This window comes from Bubalus bubalis, chromosome 18 (genome assembly GCF_019923935.1).
Source record: "Bubalus bubalis isolate 160015118507 breed Murrah chromosome 18, NDDB_SH_1, whole genome shotgun sequence".
NCBI classification, from domain to species: Eukaryota; Metazoa; Chordata; class Mammalia; order Artiodactyla; family Bovidae; genus Bubalus; species Bubalus bubalis.
Window position 1 is genome coordinate 34,189,121 of NC_059174.1, and position 19,725 is coordinate 34,208,845.

General features: G+C 56.1%; 1 protein-coding gene across 2 annotated transcripts; it reads right to left on the minus strand.

Moving 5' to 3' along the window:
* Positions 1-9,166: 9,166 nt before the first annotated feature.
* CDH16 (cadherin 16) lies at positions 9,167-19,439 on the minus strand. Of its 2 annotated transcripts, none has more exons than XM_044932022.2 (19): positions 19,379-19,439; positions 18,984-19,065; positions 17,973-18,030; positions 17,614-17,697; positions 16,890-17,045; positions 16,682-16,820; positions 16,168-16,326; positions 14,991-15,187; positions 14,273-14,395; positions 13,955-14,105; positions 13,522-13,749; positions 13,363-13,439; positions 13,101-13,289; positions 12,755-12,996; positions 12,061-12,194; positions 11,015-11,257; positions 10,765-10,872; positions 10,341-10,457; positions 9,167-9,540 (listed from the first exon to the last, which is right to left on the minus strand). In XM_044932022.2, the coding sequence occupies exons 3-19, from the start codon at positions 18,015-18,017 to the stop codon at positions 9,443-9,445; spliced, it is 2,490 nt and encodes an 829-aa protein (XP_044787957.2). In that variant the 5' UTR covers positions 18,018-18,030; positions 18,984-19,065; positions 19,379-19,439; the 3' UTR covers positions 9,167-9,442. The 2 variants fall into 2 exon arrangements, with proteins under 2 accessions (XP_044787957.2, XP_045019362.1); XM_045163427.1 differs by lacking the exon at positions 19,379-19,439 and adding an exon at positions 18,806-18,886 and having other exon boundaries at positions 18,984-19,117.
* Between the last annotated feature and the right edge of the window lie 286 nt (positions 19,440-19,725).

Sequence of the window (19,725 nt, forward strand, 5' to 3'; positions counted from 1 at the left end):
GTCACAAAGTTCGTAAATGCAGAGTTGAATTTCAAAACTCTGCTGGTGGTTTCCAAAGCGTCCTCATAGATTTTGCGCAATTGCTAAGAGACCATGCAATTCTGTTGAATATCTACTCATCTGATTTTTTTTTAAATGCCCTATCTGTTCCCCAAAAGCCTGGGAGGAAGGAGTAAGTTTTTGGTCCATGGAAGCATTCTAGCAGAAGCTGGGGGAAGTTCATGGCCAGACATGAATTGGATGGACTCAGGGACCCTTTGCTTGTGCCTGGGGTGGGACTGTGTAGATATAATACAGGATAGATCTTAAGTACAGCCTTTCCCTGCATCCCCAGGCAGCCTGGCCTATGGGACTGGGTAGGCAAGAGCGGGTGGAAGCTGGGGGTGGGGGCTGGTCTTGAGCAGCAGGAGGGACCAGCAGGCCACAGCCTGCCCTGCTGCACCAAACCTATGGCCCTGGAGAGGTCTTGCATCCCCTCCCTGGGTCTGGCACCTCTGACTTAAGGGAGAGTTCAGAACTCATCAGATGAACAGTGAAGTCTGCTCTCTCACTCCAGTACCTGTTAGAATTTATCAAAAAACAAAAAACAGACAGAGGGAGGGAGGGAGGAAAGATTAGGCAACTGTGCAAGGGGGTTTGGACAAAAATGGTCATAACCCGATGTTTCTAAGAAAGAGAAACTGGACACCGTGGACATGTTCTTCCTCAACATACTGGACAAAGGGATTCTAGTACATCCATCCTGGTGGACTTTAAAGTGATAGTGAAAGACTGAAGTGATGATGAAAGATCTTTATTATTTGACAGGAAACCACTAAATGGAAATACTGTAAATGAGGGGATGGGAAATCAGGTTGCAAAACAGTATGCACAGTAAAACCCCAAGTTGAGATTGTTCCCCCCTGGACCTCACACACACACCCTCCACCCTTCCACCAGCTCCCTCATGACTAACCCCATTGGCCAGGGGCCACCGTGGGGGAGGGGACTGCGACTATATTGGGAAGGGGATGAGATCATCGAAAGACTGGCTGATTTAGAACTGGGTAACTTTTTCCACCCGTGTGGCTCTCAGTGTCTTCTGTGCCGGATCATAAACCTTGGCGCCAGCCTACGGGTGGAGGGGGGACACGTTCGCCCTCACGAGGGGCAGAGAGGTGGCTGAAGCTGGACAGAATGCAGGTGCTGGGCTGAAATTGTAATATAATGGCAGAATGGGTCTGGGGGTCCCCGGAGCCCAGCTGGGACCCTGCAAGTGCTTTGCTCCCAGCAGATCTGAGTGTTGCTCCCCAGGAGTCTTTGTGAGCAGAAAATGCATTTCATGGGTGCAGGAATATCCCAGAGGTGGACTATCCCTTGTGATGTGCTGAGCTGGGTGCCCCCGGGGCCCAGGTCTAATGCTCTGTTATGTCTTGAGATTCCTATTTGCCAGCTGGGACTTCGCCTGAGAAGACTCCTCCTGTTTCTGGCTAAACCCAGGGAAAACCTTCGTGGGGGTAGCTGTGGAGGTGAGAGGCTGGAGTGGGAAGGGAATTGGGGTCCAACTCCAGCTAAGTAGATACAATGCATGAGTTCAGTTCAGCTCCTATTTGGACCTCAGTGCCCATCTGACTCCCTCAAATCTGTTCTCCAGTTTCGCGGAAACGTAACAGTACATCCCAAAGCTCTGAGCTTCTGCCAAGGCAGTTGTCGCAAGCTGGCTCCACTTCCCTTCTCCAGCTGCCTTTGTCATACCCACCCCCAAGCTGTGTCAGGTGCCTTCTGTGCCCCAAATCAGTATCCATTGTATTGGTTTGTCCATGTTCATCCAGGGTGACCATGAGGGCAGGGGCTGGCTCCAGGGAAAATGCTAAAACATGCTGGGTGAACGAAAGGGAGGGCCCGGGAAGGGATGGGGAGGGGGTCAGAAGAGGGCCCCTCACTGTTCTGTGTCAGGCCTCTGAGGGACCCCTTGGAGCCTCAGGCACCTCACACTCCACAGAAAACAGCAAGAGAATACAGTGTGGGACACCCTGATGTGGGCTTGGCAGGAGAGGAGCAAGAACTGGGCAGAACCGGAATGAGCCGGAGCATCTCTCCTTAGCCTGAGCCCTGGGTGGCAGGGCCAGGAATGGAATTCTCCAGCTGGATGGAGTCTTTCTGGAAAATCTCCATAGGCCCTTGCAGAAACGTGCTTTTATGCCTGACTCCCCTTCCTTCAGAATGGCAGGGAAGGGGCATTTTGGTGGTGAGGCTATATGCAGGTAAGGCCCTTATCTTCTTTGGATTTTCTTCTTCTTCTTTTTTGGCCGTACCATATAGTATGCAGGATCTTAGTTCCCTGACGGGACTGAATCTGTGCCCCCTGTAATGGAAGCACGGAGTCCAAATCACTGGACGGCCAGGGAAGTCCCTTCTCTGGATTCTGGAACAATTGAAGTGGAGAATCAAGCATTTATTGAGCACCATCTGTCAGCTTCACAGGGTTCTCTCAACCACCCTGAGGAGCAGAGATCAAGGTCCCCATCATTTGAGAAGGAAGCTGATGCCGGGAGATACCAAGTGCCTTGCCCAAGATTACATGGCCAAGTCAGGATTCTAGGCCCACTTATCGAGGGTTGTCGACCTGCTTTTAGCTCCAGTGCCCCTATCCCATTCAGGATTCCCAAAAGGACAGGCTGAAGCTGCCACTTCCAGCTCAGCTTCTCTTGACCAAGCCTGGGCTGGCCCTGTGCCTACCACTCTCAGAATAACCCTCATGGTTCTGGGCATGGATTGCTGGCCATCACCTGGAATCTATTTTTGTCCTTCGGGTAACAAGGAAGTCTCACCTTGTGCAGTAACCACTTGGGGTGAGGGGAAAACATATGACCCCCAACCCCAGCTGACCTTGCTGCTCTGCTAGGAAATGACCCCAGTAGGGAAGGAGGAAGCCTGGCTCAGCCATACTCCCTTTCTCACCCTACTTAGATACAGCCAAGAATCTAGCTTCTTCCTACCTCATCCTTTCTTGACAGCGCACACCCTCCCCCCATCCAACACACTCAAAGACCAGGAAGCTGACAAATGGATCATTTGTCCTCATGATCCATTGCCTAATCTTAGGCACCTGAGCAGCCAGAAAATTCTTTCTCACATCTAATCTGTGGAAACAAGCCCATTTCCTTAGGTGCGAGCCAGAGAGTCTTAGAGTCCAGGTGCAAAGGCTATGTGAGGACCCAGCACCTAAATTTGACTTTCCAGTTCTAGGACCCTGGAATCCTGTGGGGCAGTGGTTGATGACATTTGAGGAGATGACAGAAGCTGTAGGTATACCACAGACACTCTGGAAGGTCAAGTAAACCTTCAGAGGTCATGGACCCCAAAGGACATGTATAGAGGGGTGACCCCTGGGAGTGGGGGCTAGAGATGCAGAGAGAGGTACCCCAGAAGACCTAGGGGCTCTTTTCTGCTGAAATCAAGCGTGGAGGAGGGAAGAGTTTTATGACCCGAACTTGACAACATAAGATAAATGCACAGAAAAAAGACTCAGAGGAAACTAGATAAAAATGTTACCATAACAACAAAGCCAAGAATGACAACAGCTGTGATGACAATAATACTAGAAGCTATTCCCATTTTTGAGGGCCATTTAGTGCCATCCCTGTGCTAAGTAAGGGCTTTGCTTGTGTTATCTCAGTTAATCCCCGCAACATGCTCTTCCATTGATGGCCAAGGCCAATGGCCTGTGGGTAAGCATCATAAACAAGGATGGTTTTTGCCAGGTCCATAGCTTCCCTGGAGGTGAACAACTAAGCTCTCAGGCCCAGTACACAGGAGATGCTGTCCTCTCCTTGCCAGCAGAGCTGGGCCAGAGAGGGCACGGCTGGCCCCCTCGGGGATGCCTTCCAGGAGCCAGCCAGGCCTACTGAGCTGACCCCAACCCCCACTTGGCCCTCCTCCTTCAGGCGTTGGGGCTCAAAATAGCAGCCGCTCGAGAGCTGACAATCAAAGGGCAGCTAAAAAAAGTCCCCTCAGTCTGGGCTCTGTCGCACACGGCTCATAGGGCCTATTTTGGGGGAGAGGGTGCCGACGTGCCAGTGGAAAATCCATGGGGCGGGAGTCTCCAAGATGGGGAACCCACGTGCCTCCCTCTCCCCCCTCCCCCACTGCCACCAAGCACACTCGCTCATGTGCACAGACACACCCATATTTGCAGCCCTCAGCCCACCTTCCTGATTGTTGGACTTCATCATCCCCACAGCAGCCCTGAAGAGGGTGAGGAAACCACAGCTCAGAGGAAGGGAAAGGACTTACCCAAGGTCACACAGCTGGGAAGTGGGCAGAACAGTGGTCAACCTGGACCCCTGTGGCTCAGAGTACAGTGCTCTCCCTGTAGAGGTGGCCCCTTGCCTATGGCCTCACTGGGGAAACCAACACCTCAACTTCTGAGGCACTTAAAGCTCTGAGGTGGTGCCCTCTGGGGTGGACTGGCTAGGAAGATGACTTGAGGGTCTTAATGACCACACAGGAAGAAATTGCACAGGAAACCCCAGGCTGGTTCTCTTGGAACCTTGCCTGCCTGTAAGAGAGGTAGGTGAGCTGGCATAAGGCCTTGTCTGAGTGAACCCACCCCCCTCCCCGTCCCTGTGACCGCCTCGCCCGCCCAGCCTAGGCCCCTGGAGACTGGAAGCCCCTGCCAAGTTTCCAGGGAACGTGTTTGATAAGGGACTGGTGCTCATGACTCGCTCCCACCTAGCCACTATCTCTGACCCCGCTGCCACCAGCAAGTGGGTAAGAATAGTAACAGCCCTGCTGAGTGGGCAGGCACACAGGGACAACACAGCAACGGCTGCAGGCAGGCAGCTCTGGCCCTCCGGTTGAGGACAAGTCTCCAGCTGTCTCTTCCCATCAGGCTTCGCCACCCCCACCCATTGTCCTGACATCCAGCCACACCTTGTGATATAGCGCCAAGCCTCATCCTCTTCCCCTGCTGCCTCAGTGGTGGAGACCTGCAGGGGAGCACACTGCCTTGTGCAGATGCTGGCCTCGCCCCGCTGTGACAAGAGGACCCCCGCCCTCCTCTGACAAGCTGTATGACCTGGAGCCAGACACTGTCCCTCTCTGGGCCCATAAGCAGAGTAAGGTGGCCCAGCAGCCTCTTGAGGCATAGAAAATGGTCAGCAAGCCCTCCCCTCTTGCTGCTGCTGCTGCTGCTGCTGTTGCTAAGTCGCTTCAGTTGTGTCCGACTCTGTGCGACCCCATAGACGGTAGCCCACCAAGCTCCCCCATCCCTGGGATTCTCCAGGCAAGAACACTGGGGTGGGTTGCCATTTCCTTCTCCAATGCATGAAAGTGAAAAGTGAAAGTGAAGTCCCTCAGTCATGTCTGACTCTTAGCGACCTCATGGACTGCAGCCTACCAGGCTCCTCGGTCCATGGGATTTTCCAGGCAAGAGTACTGGAGCGACTTAGCAGCAGCATCAGCAGCAGTACTGAAGTGGGTTGCCATTGCCTTCTCCCTTCTCTTGCTAGGGCCCTTCATTGTCCGGGTACATGCTGCGGGCCTGTCTCCTGAATGCCCCTGGGAACTCTGACCCTTGGACATCTTGGTCAGAGGGGATATGGATGGGGGTATTGGAGTCCCTGGGATAAGGCATATGCTGTGGCTGAGTTCCCTCTATGAGTCTGCCTGTGACATGCCTGTTGTATGCTGAACAGCCACAAGGGTGGCTGCTTCACTCTGAGAGAAGAGGCTGTTGTCATGGAATCCAGGGTGAGCGTCACCATGACATTTAAGGCAGGGAAATTTAGGGAGGCTTGCATCCAAGTCCTGAGTCACTGTGGCACCTGGAGGTAATTAAAGGAGATGAGGCTGAGTCCCCCATTCCCCTGGACTGTGGCCCCTGAATCTCTCATAGCCTGACTCACTGAATGGCTCAAACCTGGACCCAGCCCCTCCCCCAGCCTTCTCAGCCCTCCCAGCCTTCTTGCTCTCCTCCTCTTCCCTGTTCTCTTGACCCTCAAGCCTACCTCCTGCCCCGCCTCCATGTCCCCCATAGATCCAAGGAGTCCTGGGGGGAGGGGCCCAAGGATGCTAGGGAAGGGAAAGAAGAGAAGGGCTGGGGTGGGTTCCTGGCACACTTTTACCACGGAGACTAGTGTTTAACACACACACACACCCACAGACACACTCATGTGCACACAGGCACACATGGACTCCTAAAGGAGTGACTGGGCCGCCATGGGGTCTCCAAGCTCAGTCTCCCGGAACTAGCTCTCAGGTAGGCCTCCCCACCCCTCAGTCCTCTGGGTCCTCACACCTTCCTGAGACCCTCTCATTAGAAACACATTATCCCACAGCAGCAGGACGTTCGGAGATGAGATCAGAGAAAGAACTTCTGCCCTGAGGCCTAAGCTAGTCTTGAGATGAGTCTTGGTGGGTGTGAGTGGGGTTGGAGGAGGGGTTGTCTCTGAAGTCCCAAGACTGTTTTTTTCTTTGTGAGCAAAGGGCCAGACTGACCTCTGGGTCTCTTGCTTCAAGAGCCCTAATCTCTGGGTCTGGAAAAAGTTTAAAAATATCCTCATGTTTACATTCTTTCCAAGCCCGCCTCCCAATGCTCAGTGCTGGGTCCCTTTGATCTGGCCCTGTGCCTCTGGAAGGGGCCTGGGAGAGGGAGACCATGAGCTCCCCACAAGGGTGGACCCCACAACTCTCTCTAGACTAGCCCAAACCCCGTGAGAACCCTCAGCGGCCCCCAGAGAGAGCCTTGGAGCTGGCGAGGAGCCAAGGCTGGAAGGGATGTCTCGCCCAGGGTCACCCAGCAGGGCCTCATGGGAGCAGGAGTTGGGGTCCTTCTCCACACTCCCTCCCAAAAGCCTGGGCCTCACAGGGGCCTTGGGGAGGGTGTCAGAATCTGTGACTATAGGCGTCTGAGGTGAGCCCCGCCCCAACCCACAGTCCACGGACCAGGGAAAACCATGCTGATAGCGCTCCTGCTATTGCCCGCCATTGTTCTACACACATTTTTTTTTCAGGGATTACCTCGTGTAGTCCTCCCAACAACTCTATTTGAGTGAGACCCATTTTATCGACAAGAACACTGAGGCTCAGAAAAGTAAAGAGATTCCCCTGGGAACACGCAGCAGGGAGGAGGCAGAGCACGAATTACGTGTCCTGCCCACACTGAGCCACCAGTTACCCCCCACCCCCACCCCTCCCCCCACCCCTCCCCCCATCCCCCCCTGCCAACCTTGCCCTTGCAGGGTCCAAGCCTCGCCTGCAGAGTGAGCTCACTGACCTACCACCAAGCCCACAAAAGAGCTCCAGTTTCTTGTTTCTCTCCCTCAGAGAGCCAGGGGAAGCCACGCCCCTCCACGCCCCTCACTTTCCTCTATAGAAGGAGCTGAGAATGGCAGGAGAGGCTTATGTCTACAGATGCTCAGGAAAATGGAGCCCGTGTTGTTGGGGGTTGTGGACCCTGTTGTCAGCCCCACAGTCAGAAAGTGCTCTGAGGTCTAGAGGCTTGAGACCTCGTATTGGGGCAGATGCCCTCTTGAGCCCTGGTGTCCTGTCATCCACCCATTCCTTTGTGGGGGTTCCACCTACCTGCTTACCAACCCATATAGTCGTCCACTTATCCACACACCCATCTATCTATCTGCCTGTCTACCCATTCATCTTCGGCCCACCCACCCACCCATCCATTCATCCACTCACCCACCTATCAACCTATCTACCTATCCAGAACAAGGACCCAGAAAGCAGCTAATTCCCGGGGCCCAGCTCAGCTGCTGCGTCCCCTTGAATGGATGAACTTGGGAAGGCTGCTCCACCTCTTTGGGATTTACTTTTCCAACCTGATAAGAAGTTGCTGGCCTGGCTGATCCCTAAAGCTCTTCTGGGGGAATCTCGTGGGTGCAGAGACCTGCTGAGGGCTGTGGACACTGCTGGAGAGGTAACACAAACCTTGACCGCCCTGCTTCTAAGACTCCCAGTTGCAGCCCTTAATTATCCTGACCTTCACTGGAAAAATGGGGCCAATAAACCCACCCTCTCACATTGATGGAAAGATTCAATGAGATCTGCTTTCGAAGAGCTTTGAATCTTGAAGGCTTCTGAGTAGGTGCAGGCCAAGCAGAGGATCCTAGGAGATGGGCAGGAAGCTCTGCTTGGACCGAATTAGTCAGCAGAGCCTCCCATGAGGTGGGGGAGGGAGGGATGACGTGGGCCCAGAGTGGCTAGGATCAGCTTCAGAGTCTATCCTTGGGCTGGGGATCCTGGCTGAGTTTCCCAGGCTCCCCCAAGCCCTCCAGGATGCCTGCCCCATATCTCTTGGCTGTACTTGGCCTCCATCCCACAGAATCTGCCAGGAGTTAGGAGATTATCTCCTAAAAATAGGGCCTGGGCCCCACTGAGATTGTTTTTCTCCTTTCCCTGTGATTTACCATCATCAGCTCAGGGTGCCTGGGACAACAAGTCCCATCCCAGAGACCGTTGGGATGAAGGCATGGGGGATCATTATGTGTCTGGGGTCAGTCAAAGGGTCAGGGACGAGAGGTCAGTCTGGAGATGGGGTCAGGGCTTAGCACCAGGCCGTGGCTTAATCTCAGGCCAGGGGGAAAGGGTTCTCACCTGGGGCAGGGGCAAGGTGAGCCACGAGGGTTCCTATTCCACCCCAGCGGTGTCCATCTGAGTAATTCTCTGACTTTTTGCAGACTCCTCATCAGCCTGAGTGTAAAACTCAAAGGTGCCTTGAGGCCAGGGGCAGAGAGACCCATCCCCAGCCTCACTTCTCCCTTCCAGCAGCATGGGGCCCTCACCATTCCTACCCAGACCCCTCCTGAGACTTTGGGACCTCTGCCCACCCCTGCATGCAGGTGATTCACACATAGGGACACGAGTGTAACTCACACATGAGTACAGGACATGCACTCACAAGTTGCCTTCCAAGAGCACCTGTGAGTCCATGTCACTCTCAAGGACACCCTCCTCAACCATTGCCTGGACAGTTAACCCATCCAGAGTCTGCAGCCAGTGGTCTCCGAATGCCCAGAGAAATGACCCATTTGTCTCCAGTCTCAAGATCTCACGTCTTTCCCCACACGGGACCCCAGGCTCGTTCCTGAGCCCCGAGACCCTTTCTGTGCAGCAGGAGATGGGGAAGGGATGAAGGGGCAGGTGGACTTGGATGATGCACACGCAAATGGACGCTTGGACATGGGCGCATGGTCCCTGAGGACCCATGGCCAGTTCTCTGAGGCTTTATTATTGGACAGACATGAGCCGTCTGAAGTGGTTCCACGGGCGCTTGAGTCAGTGTGCAGGCCCCATAGACATGTCCGGGGATGTTGCCTCCCTCCTAGGGCAAGTGAAGGGGCTTCTTGCCTTGTCTCGGCCTCGTGGATCTGGAGTGCTGGGCCGTCTCCCAGTGGATTCAGATGCAGCCAGATGCCAAGTTCCCAGCAGGGGCTGCCTGGACCATTTAAACTGCCACCTTCAGAGGCACACTGTCTACTGGCTGATCCAGGTCCTTCTTCCTCGCCAGGGTCAAGTGGGTGAAGATGAGGATGAGGAAGATGCCTGAGGAGCCAGAGAGGGATAGATCACCCCTCAGAAAGGGCAGTAGGACCTGTCTATCCCTGGGGACTCCTTGCTATTGGAATTGATTTAATGAGGAAGCAGTTTCCTAGATAGCATCTCTGAGGCTGAACTGGGAATGACTCTGTGGTTCTGGTGCCTGAAGGAGCATGATTGGCTCATCCGGCCCTCACCAGGTACCCATCCCCTTGAGGCTGCCCCAGAATGCCCCAGCCTCCAAGGTCCCCTTCTCTGGGGAACAGAGAAGGGGTCATCTGGGAGCCAGTGAGTTGTCCCCATGGACCTCTGAGAGGAAGGCACATTGTAGCAATGTCCTAGCACCAGTAAAGAAAACCAGCCAGGAAAAAAAAATTTATGGGGCTAAGGAAACAAAGGGGCTGGAAAGGGAGGCTTGAACTGAAGGAATTCGGCTGGAAAGAGCGAGCTCTGCCACACGTTGGCTGTGTAAACTCCGACAAGTTACTTAACCTCTCTGAGCATCAGTGACCTCACCTGGAAAAGTGGGGAAATGCCAGGTCACAAGGTTGTGGGAGGATTCAACTCAATAAACCTGTGCTTGGCTGATACACAGTTAAGGTGTAACAATGTAACAGTAAGTGCTGTTATCAGTGAGAATGACCTGAACTATGGTAAAGAGGAGGCAAGAGCATAATGATTCCGAGAGTTGGGGGGGGTTCTTCTCAGCCCTGGGGGGCACCATGGGAACAGGGGCACTGTTTATCTGAAGGCAGTGGCTCTGACCACCATTGCCCTCCCCCACGCAGGAGCCCAGCCTCCGTTACCTATTGCTATCAGGGTGCCCACGAGAATGCCCACCGCCGACAGCTTCGTGGGCATGCCCTTCATGCGGCCCACCTTGCGCATGCACTGCCCCTCCACGTTGCAACGACACACGATCACTGAGGACAGGCAGAGGAAGGTCAGGGAGGTGGGGGAGGGCTCCCAGCTTCTCAGCGCCTTTAGCCCAAGCCCAGCTGGCTATTACGTGTGCTTCTGTGCCTGTGTATGTGTCATGGGTGTGGGGGTGGGATGCAAGCCCCTTTGTGCATGTGGCTGCGTGCCCAGACACACATGTGCAGGTGTGCACAGGTATACGCTGTCCACATGAGCCTGCAGACATGTTGCCCAGTCCCTCCCGCTACATCCCAGTGGCTCCCTCAGAAACTGCTTGCCCCTGACCTTGGCCGCACCCCAGCCCGGCCTCACCTCGGACCTGGATCTGCCATATCTGGTCATTGTGGCTGACAGCTATGGGGACTAAGTGTTCACGAGGCTCCACCCAATGCAGGCCCAAGGTGAGGTAGGCATGGGACCCTGTTGGGACCATAAGCAGCGATCAGAGTCACCAGGCTGCTCCCCCCAGGCCCGGCCCCACCCTCATGGTGAGAGGGTGTCCCGCTTCCGAAAGCCCCGCCCCTGCCTTGGCCGCAGCCTCCCCGCTTTCCGCGGCACACACCATTGAGAGCCCGGAGTCGCCAATCCCGCTGCACGGTGGGGTTGGGACCAAGGGCAAAGCTGAAGGGACCATGTCCACCAGCCCGGTCAGGGTCCTCCCTGGGTCCACTGACAACCACCCCATGGTCCTGGCGGGGTGTGCATAGGTGTCGGGAGGGCACGGGAGCCAGCGTCGGAGTTGGGGCAGGAAGGGCCTTCAGGAAGTGGATCACAAGGGTCGCAGAGGTGCTCAGCGTTGGTTCATCTGCAGAGGAGGCAGTATTGGTGTGGCTCGGCCCCTTGTGGGGAGTGGGGTGAATTCAGGGTCCCTGGGCTGGTCCCCTTCCCCACAGTCCATCTTCTCACCCGGCTGAGCCCCTTTCGTGCCCATCCTTCCCCTCCACCTCCACCTCTCTATCCCAGCATCTCCACGCTAGTCTCTTCTTCACAATGCCCTTCACCCCCTTCACCATCCAAACACCTGCTAGGCCTTTCTGTGCCTCTTTGGATGGAAAGCTTGCCTCACCCCCAACCCCCACCCCCGGCCCCCGGAGCCAGGGCCCAACAAAGCAGAAATGCCCTGACTATACATGTCTTGCATCACAGGACAGCCCAGCTCAGAGCCGAAACCTGACATCCCGCTCCTGGGCCAGCTCTTCATCCCGTCAACATTGTGTTTGGAGTCCTCCCCACCTGACCTCATCCAAGCTCACCTCCTGGCACGCCTCCCAGGGAGAGCCCCTGGCCCTTATCTGCCCTCTCACCTCCCGCCCAGCCCCAAACCCTCTGCTCCCAGTTTGTGTCTAAAGCTGACACCTTAAGAGGCTCCCCCGCAACCGCCCCAGGGCTGCGGTTGGGGGATTACAAGTGTCTGGCGAAGAGGATGGTGGTGGGGCAGAAGCCAGGCATTCTCAGAGAAGGACACTGTACCCAGCCCCTTGTCCCTCCCTCCTGCCTGGGGCAGAGTGGATGCCAGCAAGGGCCCTGGGGAGGAGGCTTGGTCCTGCCCATCTGTCTGTCTGAGGCTCTCTCACCCTCCCAGGGGTCCCCACCATAGGCTGGCCATACCTGCATCCTGGGCCTCTATGAGCACTGTGTACATGTCCCCAGGCTGGGCGCCCTGCAGGGGCCGGGCTGTGTGCACCTCCCCGGACATCTCCTTGATGCAGAGCCAGCCCTCGGAGTCATTGACCAGGGAGAACCTGAGGCCCAAAGAAAATGGGCAGGGAGGCAGTGACCGCATATGGGGTCTTGCCCAGAGACCTCCAGGGCCATGTGACATGCTCGAGTCCAACATTCCCTCTGTGACTTGAAGGCAGCAGCAGCATCTATGATCTGTCTCCAGCTTAAGGGACTTGGGGCGGGGCAGGCCTTAAACCACAGACACCGAGGCTGAGAAAGGGACCACACTAGAGCCTGTGGGGCTCTAGACTTAATTCCACTATTCCCAGGACAGCCCACAAAGGGCCAAGATGGAGCCAGAGGCCTGGGAACAGCACCCAGTGCTGCAGTCTGGGTGGGTGGCAGGAAGAGGGCCGGGTATACAGGATGGAATGAGGAGGCATCATCTGAGCTCTCAAGGGGTCCCAGCACCCCTTCTCCCTGCTACCCTGGTGCCCCCAAGAGTCACAACCTGCATATTAGCCAATGGTTTGAGGAAATTTCCAGGTTGTAAATAATGTGAGTTCCCTCTGAGGTCCGGGGGTCATCCCCAAGGAACAGAGGAGGTCCAGTCCGCGTAAGGGGCTGGGCTCCTGCTCACCTGAGGGGACTGCTCAGGGGGTCTGAGGGCTGGACAGTCAGCAGGAGGGAGCCGGCAGGGGTGCTGACGGGCACGCTGGCCTCATAGCTCTCTCGGTCCAGCTGAGGAGGCAGCACCGCCCTTTCCACCAGCACGGTCACAGTGGCTGTGGCTCCTGGGCCTGGGCCTGGCCCCACCAGCTCTTCCACGTTCCGCACCACCACCACCAACTTGTGGCTCGGAGCTGCCTCATAGCTGAGGTTCTGGAACCAGAGGGACCTGGGTCACTGTGTGGGCCAAGGCATGGCGCCCTCATGCATGAATGTGTGCGTGTATATGCACCCCTTCTCCAGCCGTAGCCCCTTACCTTGAGGAGTCGCAGCTGGACATGAGTGGAGTCTGGCTCCCAGTCCAGGCTGAAGGTCCCCTCTTCATCCCCTGCCTCGATGGCAAAGTCCATGAGGCGGAAGGCAGGCTCGAGGTCAGCATCAGTGGCCATGAGTGTGGTCACCAGAGTCCCAGGCTCTGCATCCTCAGGGAGACTCACGGGCTCAATCTGGAGAGATGGCAAGGGACCATGAGCCCACCATTATTGCCTTCTGAAGGGGTCCTTCCCTGTGCCTGCTTACCTGGGAAGTGGTGAACTCAGGGGCATGGTCATTGATGTCCGTGATGGTGACTGGTATTTCACAGGTGCTGCTGAGGCCTGAGACAGAGGAGGGCATGCTGGGGAGGCCAGGGTGGGAGCCGAGGGGTCAGGGAACCCCGGTCACCACTGGGGCACTTACCACCATCTGTTCCTCCTAGGTCCATGGCCAGCACCTGAAGCAGGATGTTCTGGCCAGCTTGGAGCTGGGCAGCCCCCAGGGTCACACTGCCCGAGGTGGAGTCCAGCTCGAAGGCTCTCAGTTCTGCCGGGTCCTCAGGCTCAGGGCTCAGTAGCTGATACACAACATGGGAATTGGGGGAACTGGGGGCATCTGAGTCCTCTGCCGAAATCTTAGCCACCTTGGTGCCTGCGAAGATGACACCCACCTGGGTGGGACCACAGCCAAGCCTGGAGGCCTTACCCCCTACTCTTCTTTGTGTATGTGTGTGGGTTGGGTCCGACGTTGACATAGGGGCCTGGGGCTGGCTGGCGCCATAGCACAGGAGAGTCACGTGGCATAGTTCACAGGGACTTTACCACTACCCAACCCCCTAACAGGGCCCATAGCCCACCTGGGGGGCTGAGCTCCGGGATGCTGACCGAGGGGCCTCGTGGGGGGCAGATGGGTGCATTGTCATTCTCATCCGTCACCACCACCTGCAGCTCCAGTGCTTCTGCGTAGTCCTCGCTGTGGGTGTTCTGAGCCCGCACCTGGAGCAGGTACTGCAGTGGGCAGGGGGAGGGCTTCAGGTGAAGACCAGGGTCTTCTCTTCTGGTGGACCGCTCCAGTTCTTCTGCCTCAGTGCCTGTGGAGGATGTGACACCCCCAGAAGCCCCCTGACCAGGGACCAAACACCCCTCAGCCTGTCCTGGCTCCCCCTTCATCTCACCTCAGCCTGGGCTTCTCGGTCCAGCTCCTGGGTCACATAGAGTTTCCCCTCTGTATCCACATCAAAGGGTCCCTGGGGCTGGCTCTCCAGGTGATAATGTACATCTCCCCCATTCCAGTGGACCTGGGAGGGGGGCACAGAATGAGGGTCCCCAGGATGAGGGGCAGGAATAGCCCATGTTATCCCTTATGTTCCAACTGTTCACGGTTTAGGGAGCCTGCGCCCCAACTGCCATGTGACTCCAGGCAAGCGACTGTCCTCTTGGGAGTCCAGGTAGGGTCCTGTTGTTCAGGGCGGTTGTTGTGGCAACTCTGTGGTGGCCTTGCCCTGGTTCAAGCCTGGATCCTGCCCAAAGTGTCTGAATGACCAGATTGTTTTATTCTCTGCCCTCTGGGACTGAGCCTGACCCCAGGGCATTCCTCGAGGAGGCCTGAGACATTCCTGGCCTAGGTGACAATCCCCATGGCAGCAAGGAGGTAGCAGCTGTTCTGTGAGGAAGCCTGGGGTGAGGTCAGAGCACAGAGCTCAGGGCCTGGTCCTTTAAACACTCATTGCATCATGGAAGCTGATGGGGACAGAGGAGAGGGGAGCAGAGTTAGAGGTGGAGCAGGAGTCAAGGTCAAGTTGGGCCCCAGATTCAAACCCCAAATCTCCACAGGACTCAGGCCCAGTTGCACCATCCATGGAGTTATTTCAGCTGTAACAGCTATTTACTCACCTGGGCAATGTGGTGTGGGTATGGGACTCGCAGATTCTCTGCCAGGTGGACAGGATCTAGGGGCACCCAGGTGTTCTCCACTATAGAGACATCTATGGTGGCTGTGGCCTGGTGGCCTGAGGCCTGGTCACCCATGTCCTTGACCTGTACCAACAGCTGGTAGTACCCCTCCAGAGCCTTTTCTAGGCTGGTGCTCCCTAGAAGGGGAAGGCAGTCAGCTGGTCAGGGGGCCAGGGCATCCTTCTCAGCAAGGAACCAAACAAAGCCAGGTACATGGCAGGTGTTCAGAATACTCTCTTGGCCAAGGGAGCCTGTAGCACCATTGTGAGCACCCAACCTGGACTTGACAGTTTACAGAATCACTGGCACATCTGTCCACACAATGAATGGTTGATGTACTGGATTCGTGGATGGCCAGGATGAGGGGGTACATGGGTGGATATATAGATGAATGAATGACTGGTTGGATAAATGGACAGTTGACTAGATGGATGGATGGAGGCTTGGGAGGGTAGATAGATGGGGATTTGGACCTGTGGATGGATGGTTGGGTAGATGGACTATATATGTGGTTGGGTGGTAGATGGGTGAATGAGAGAGTTGTATGATTGACTTCTTTTTCTCTTCCCAATTTGTTTCTTTGGTCTGAACTCCCAGGTTCGGGTCTCTCTTGCCATCCCTCCCAAGGTCTCTCAGCAGTGTTCTGGCCCACAACCCCTCAGGTCTCTCCTACCCTTGCCTCTTAGGCCCAGGTTTGTAAATGTAGGGTTGAGGCACTTCCAGTCATGTGCATGCTTAGTTTCTCAGTTGTGTCCAACTCTTTGCAACCCCATGGACTGTAGTCCACCAGACTCCTCTGTCTGTGGGATTCTCCAGGCAAGAGTATTGGAGTGAGTTGCAATTCCCTCCTCCAGGGGATCTTCCCAACCCAGGGATCAAACCTGGTCCTCCTGCATTGCAGGTGGATTATTTACCACTGAACCACCAGGGAAACCCTGCTTCCAGGCACACCATTTCTTAACTCTCCGTGCATGGTCCTGGCTCCACACATGATTTTGCCTTGCTATCCTCTCCAGCTGCAATACTCTTTTATCTCTTGAGCTGCAAACCCATCCTACAGCTCAGATGAAACCCAGCTTTCCCTGTCCCTCCCTTTTCACATGGAGCTCAGGCTCACCCTCAGGGCTCAGAGCCAGAGCGCCCAGCCGAGGCTCCAGCTGGAACATATCTGAAGCAGGCTGGGCTGGGGCCTGGTTCAGGATGTGGAACCGAAGATCCGAGTTGGTTGTGCCTGGCTCATCCCCATCGGAAGCCTCCAGAAAGAAGAAGGGGACACCTGGGAGTATGGAGAGAGTTTACCATTAGGGCTGAAGGCTTAGGGAGAGCCTCCCACGCTTCACCTATCTCTCCCTGGTTCTTCCTTCCATACTCATCACCATATCAGGACTCTGAAGGTGTGCGATGACTCTTCACCCCACTGCACAGATGAGTAAACTGAGGCCTAGAGTAGATGGAACTCACCTGTGGACCTTCAGTTGGGTGGGGGCTGCAGATGAGACAGAAATGGGAGGGGAGCGGTTTGGACCCCGTTGCCCTGTCCCTATGCCATCTCTCTGGCCATCTGTTTCCTCTCTGTTCTCCCATCGGTGCCCACCTGACCTTGCTGTGAGTTCACTGCTTTGGGCACTCACCCAGCCTAGTACCCCGGCTCAGCTGAACTTTGTAGGTGGCCTGAGAGAAGTGGGGCACCTGGTCATTCTCATCCTTCACGCGCACACGCACAGGCTGCGGGCCCCACAGGACACGTCTGTCCTCGGTCTCCAGGGTGACCTGACAAGAAGGAGTGGTCAGAGCCCCACCCTCCCCAGGCGACTTCCCCCTCCCCCAGCCCAGCCGTACCTGTAGCTGGTATTCTGCCTGTTCCTCCCGGTCCAGGGCCCTGGTCACCAGCAGGAAGCCAGATTCTGGGTCCACAGCAAAGAGGCCCTCCCCTGCCACTCCTGCATCTCCTGACACCACAATCTGACCCTCAGTCTCCTCACGGGGCAACGGCAGCTGGTGGGGGAAGAACAGAGGTGAAGGGAGCTGGGGGCGAATCTGGGGGATGCCCCTTCCACCCAATAGCCCCGTTTTTTAATATGGGGAAACTGAGGCTCAGAGAGGGCTTGTGCTTGCCTGAGGTCACAAAGCCAAGTAAGGAATAGGATGGACATTCAAAGCCAAAGCTCTTCCGCCTGTGTTGGGTGCTCCCTTGTACTCTCTGCCTTACTTCCTGAAGCTTGAAACCCCTCCTCCATCACTTCATCCTTTAATTAACTAATTAATTATTATGTTTTAAAATTTGGGGGCCGTGCCGTGCAGCCTCTGGGATTTTTAGCTCCTTGATCAGGGATTGAACCTGGGCCCCGGCAGTGAAAGCAGTGGCCCTAGCTACTGGACCGCCAGAGAAGTCCCCCTCCTTCATTTAAAGCTCTACTTTCTTCTGAGATGAAAATCGTACTAGCCATTCACACTATACCACATATTCTCTAGAAAGCCAGAGCAGTGAAGAGAAAGGGAGGCTGGAGGTCGAGGAAGCAGGACCTGGGGGAGGGCAGCCTACCCAGTCAGCTCTCAGACTCACCTTCGTCAAGTACAAAGGGAAATTTCCACCATAGTTTTCCGGGACTTCGACATACAGCTCTGCAGGCTGGGCTCTAGGGAGAGCCTGTGGAGGGATTTTCAACACGTCACCAAACTGTACCTTCCTCCCATGGGTGCTACGACCCAACAGAGAAGGGGAATTTCTACCCCTTCCCTGGGCCTGGTCATACTTTATCCCTCCGCCCCCTGGCCTTTGACCTCCTAACCCCATGACAGGCCTAGAGCCACATCCCCCAGACACTACCATCCATAGTCAGTGCAACTGGTCCAGATGGAGTAGGGGGTGAAGGTGCAACCCCCAAGGCCAGGATCTGAGGGCAAGGAGAGGGCCTGACTCACCTGGGGGACTAAGAAGCAAAGTAGCCAGAGCCAGGCAGCGACCATGGTCAGGATGGGCCTGTAAGGATCCAGCCCAGGTTGGTGCGCAGAGGGTCCCTCCCATAACCCTCCCTCTAGAAAGTGTTCCTCACCCATTCCCACTGAGTCCCGGGCCACAGCTTCCCCAGGTCCCATGGGGTACAATGGCCCCTCCTCCTTCAGCTGGACTAGGGGGCAGGCAGTCAGGCCGCCTGTGCCCTGTCTTGTGCTGCCCCAGCAGTTCTCAGAGCAGCCCCTCCCCCACCACTTGGACGCTGCCCACCCCCCTCCCTCCCCGGCCTGAGCCTACTGCACACACATAGCCTGGCTTCACAACCGACTGGCCTCCTCTTCCTCTGCTTTGAGGGGCCTGTGGCTCCCCATCGCCTGCAGCACAGTGTCTGGCTCCTTGGCCAGGCCCACCAAGACCCCCAGGCCCAGCTGCATTGCATCTCTTGGTTCTTGTGCCCACAAGGATCTCCACAGGGAGCTTCACCTCCAGACTTCTGTCTCCTTCCCACCATAGCCTCCCCAGCTCGTGGATCCCAAAGTACTCATTTCCCAGCAGTCTCCCTGAATCACCAAGGTTTGAAGCTAAAAAGACCCTGATGACACTGAGGGCCACCTCCTGTGGTCACCTCACACTGTAGGCAAGGCCTGAAGGGCAAGAGCTGACCAAGGTCACAGAGGATTTGACCACAGGAGAATTCTTCCTGAAACAGAGGACTCAGGGTTCAGGGTTTCCAAGACTGTTCTAGCTCCCACTGTTATCCTGCAGACATGGAGCCCTCACAGGACAGGACCCCTGCCCTCACCTCAGTGTTTTCCAGCACTCAGCACAACGCTGGGCACGCAGAGCACAGACAGCCACACCAATCACTCCCGGGAAGTCTTCCCTGGACGACAAGGCATGTTTCTCCCTCCCCTGCCACCAACCCCTGCCTCAGCCCTGCCACCAACCCAGGTCCCAGGTCCCAGCTCCCAGGCCCTCACCCGCCGATGCCCGAGGCTGGCTTCCCTTGGTCCAGCTGCCAGGTGAGAGGAGTCTTTCTACAGGAGTGCTGGCCAGGCCGAACTGGGTGGAACAGGGCAGGGCGGACACTTGAGCAGGTAGGCGGGCCAGCCACGCTTGCTCAGGAGTGGAAAACACCCCTGGGTCCACAGCAGCAGGCCTGACCCTGCCCAGCCCCTCAAGTTACTCATTGACTTTGAAAAGTTGGAGGCTGCTCGGCATCCATGACCGCCAACCCCAGGAGGTGGGGAGATCTTCGACCTGGTGCTTGTCCCACCCCTACACAGCTCAGTGGATGCTTCTCGGCCCCCTGGATTTGGACATGACCCTTTTTCCCATGGCTCCAGACTTGTTCCCACTTCTCCCCTTTATGCACCAGTGTCTGCAGCTCCGCCTCGGTCCACGCTGTTCCTTTTTCCTGGAATGCCCTTCTCACTCCTTCATCTGTCTGCTGATCACCTGCTCAGGCTTCAGCGCTCAGCTCAAATAGTCCCTGCTCCCAGGAAAGCTTCCCTGGGCTCCCAGGTTTGTTTGGGGCTCTCCCATGCTGATACTTCACCTCTACCCATGCCCCTATACCATAGAGATTGTGCTATCTCTATCAACACGAGGAGGGCACCAGCTTGTTATTAGCTATCTGTTCCATCAGACTCGGAGGCCCTCTGGGGCAAGACTCAGGGACCCAGTAATTAATGACCTGGTCCTTGCCTGGCCCTGGCAGCT

Coding starts and splice junctions, on each gene's coding strand:
- CDH16 (XM_044932022.2), bottom strand. CDS start 18,017: ATGGTCGCTGCCTGGCTCTGGCTACTTTGCTTCTTAGTCCCCCAG. Junction 16,821..16,889: donor AGGCAGAATACCAGCTACAG/GTACGGCTGGGC, acceptor CCTTCTTGTCAG/GTCACCCTGGAGACCGAGGA. Junction 12,997..13,100: donor TCCAGCTGCGACTCCTCAAG/GTAAGGGGCTAC, acceptor CTCTGGTTCCAG/AACCTCAGCTATGAGGCAGC.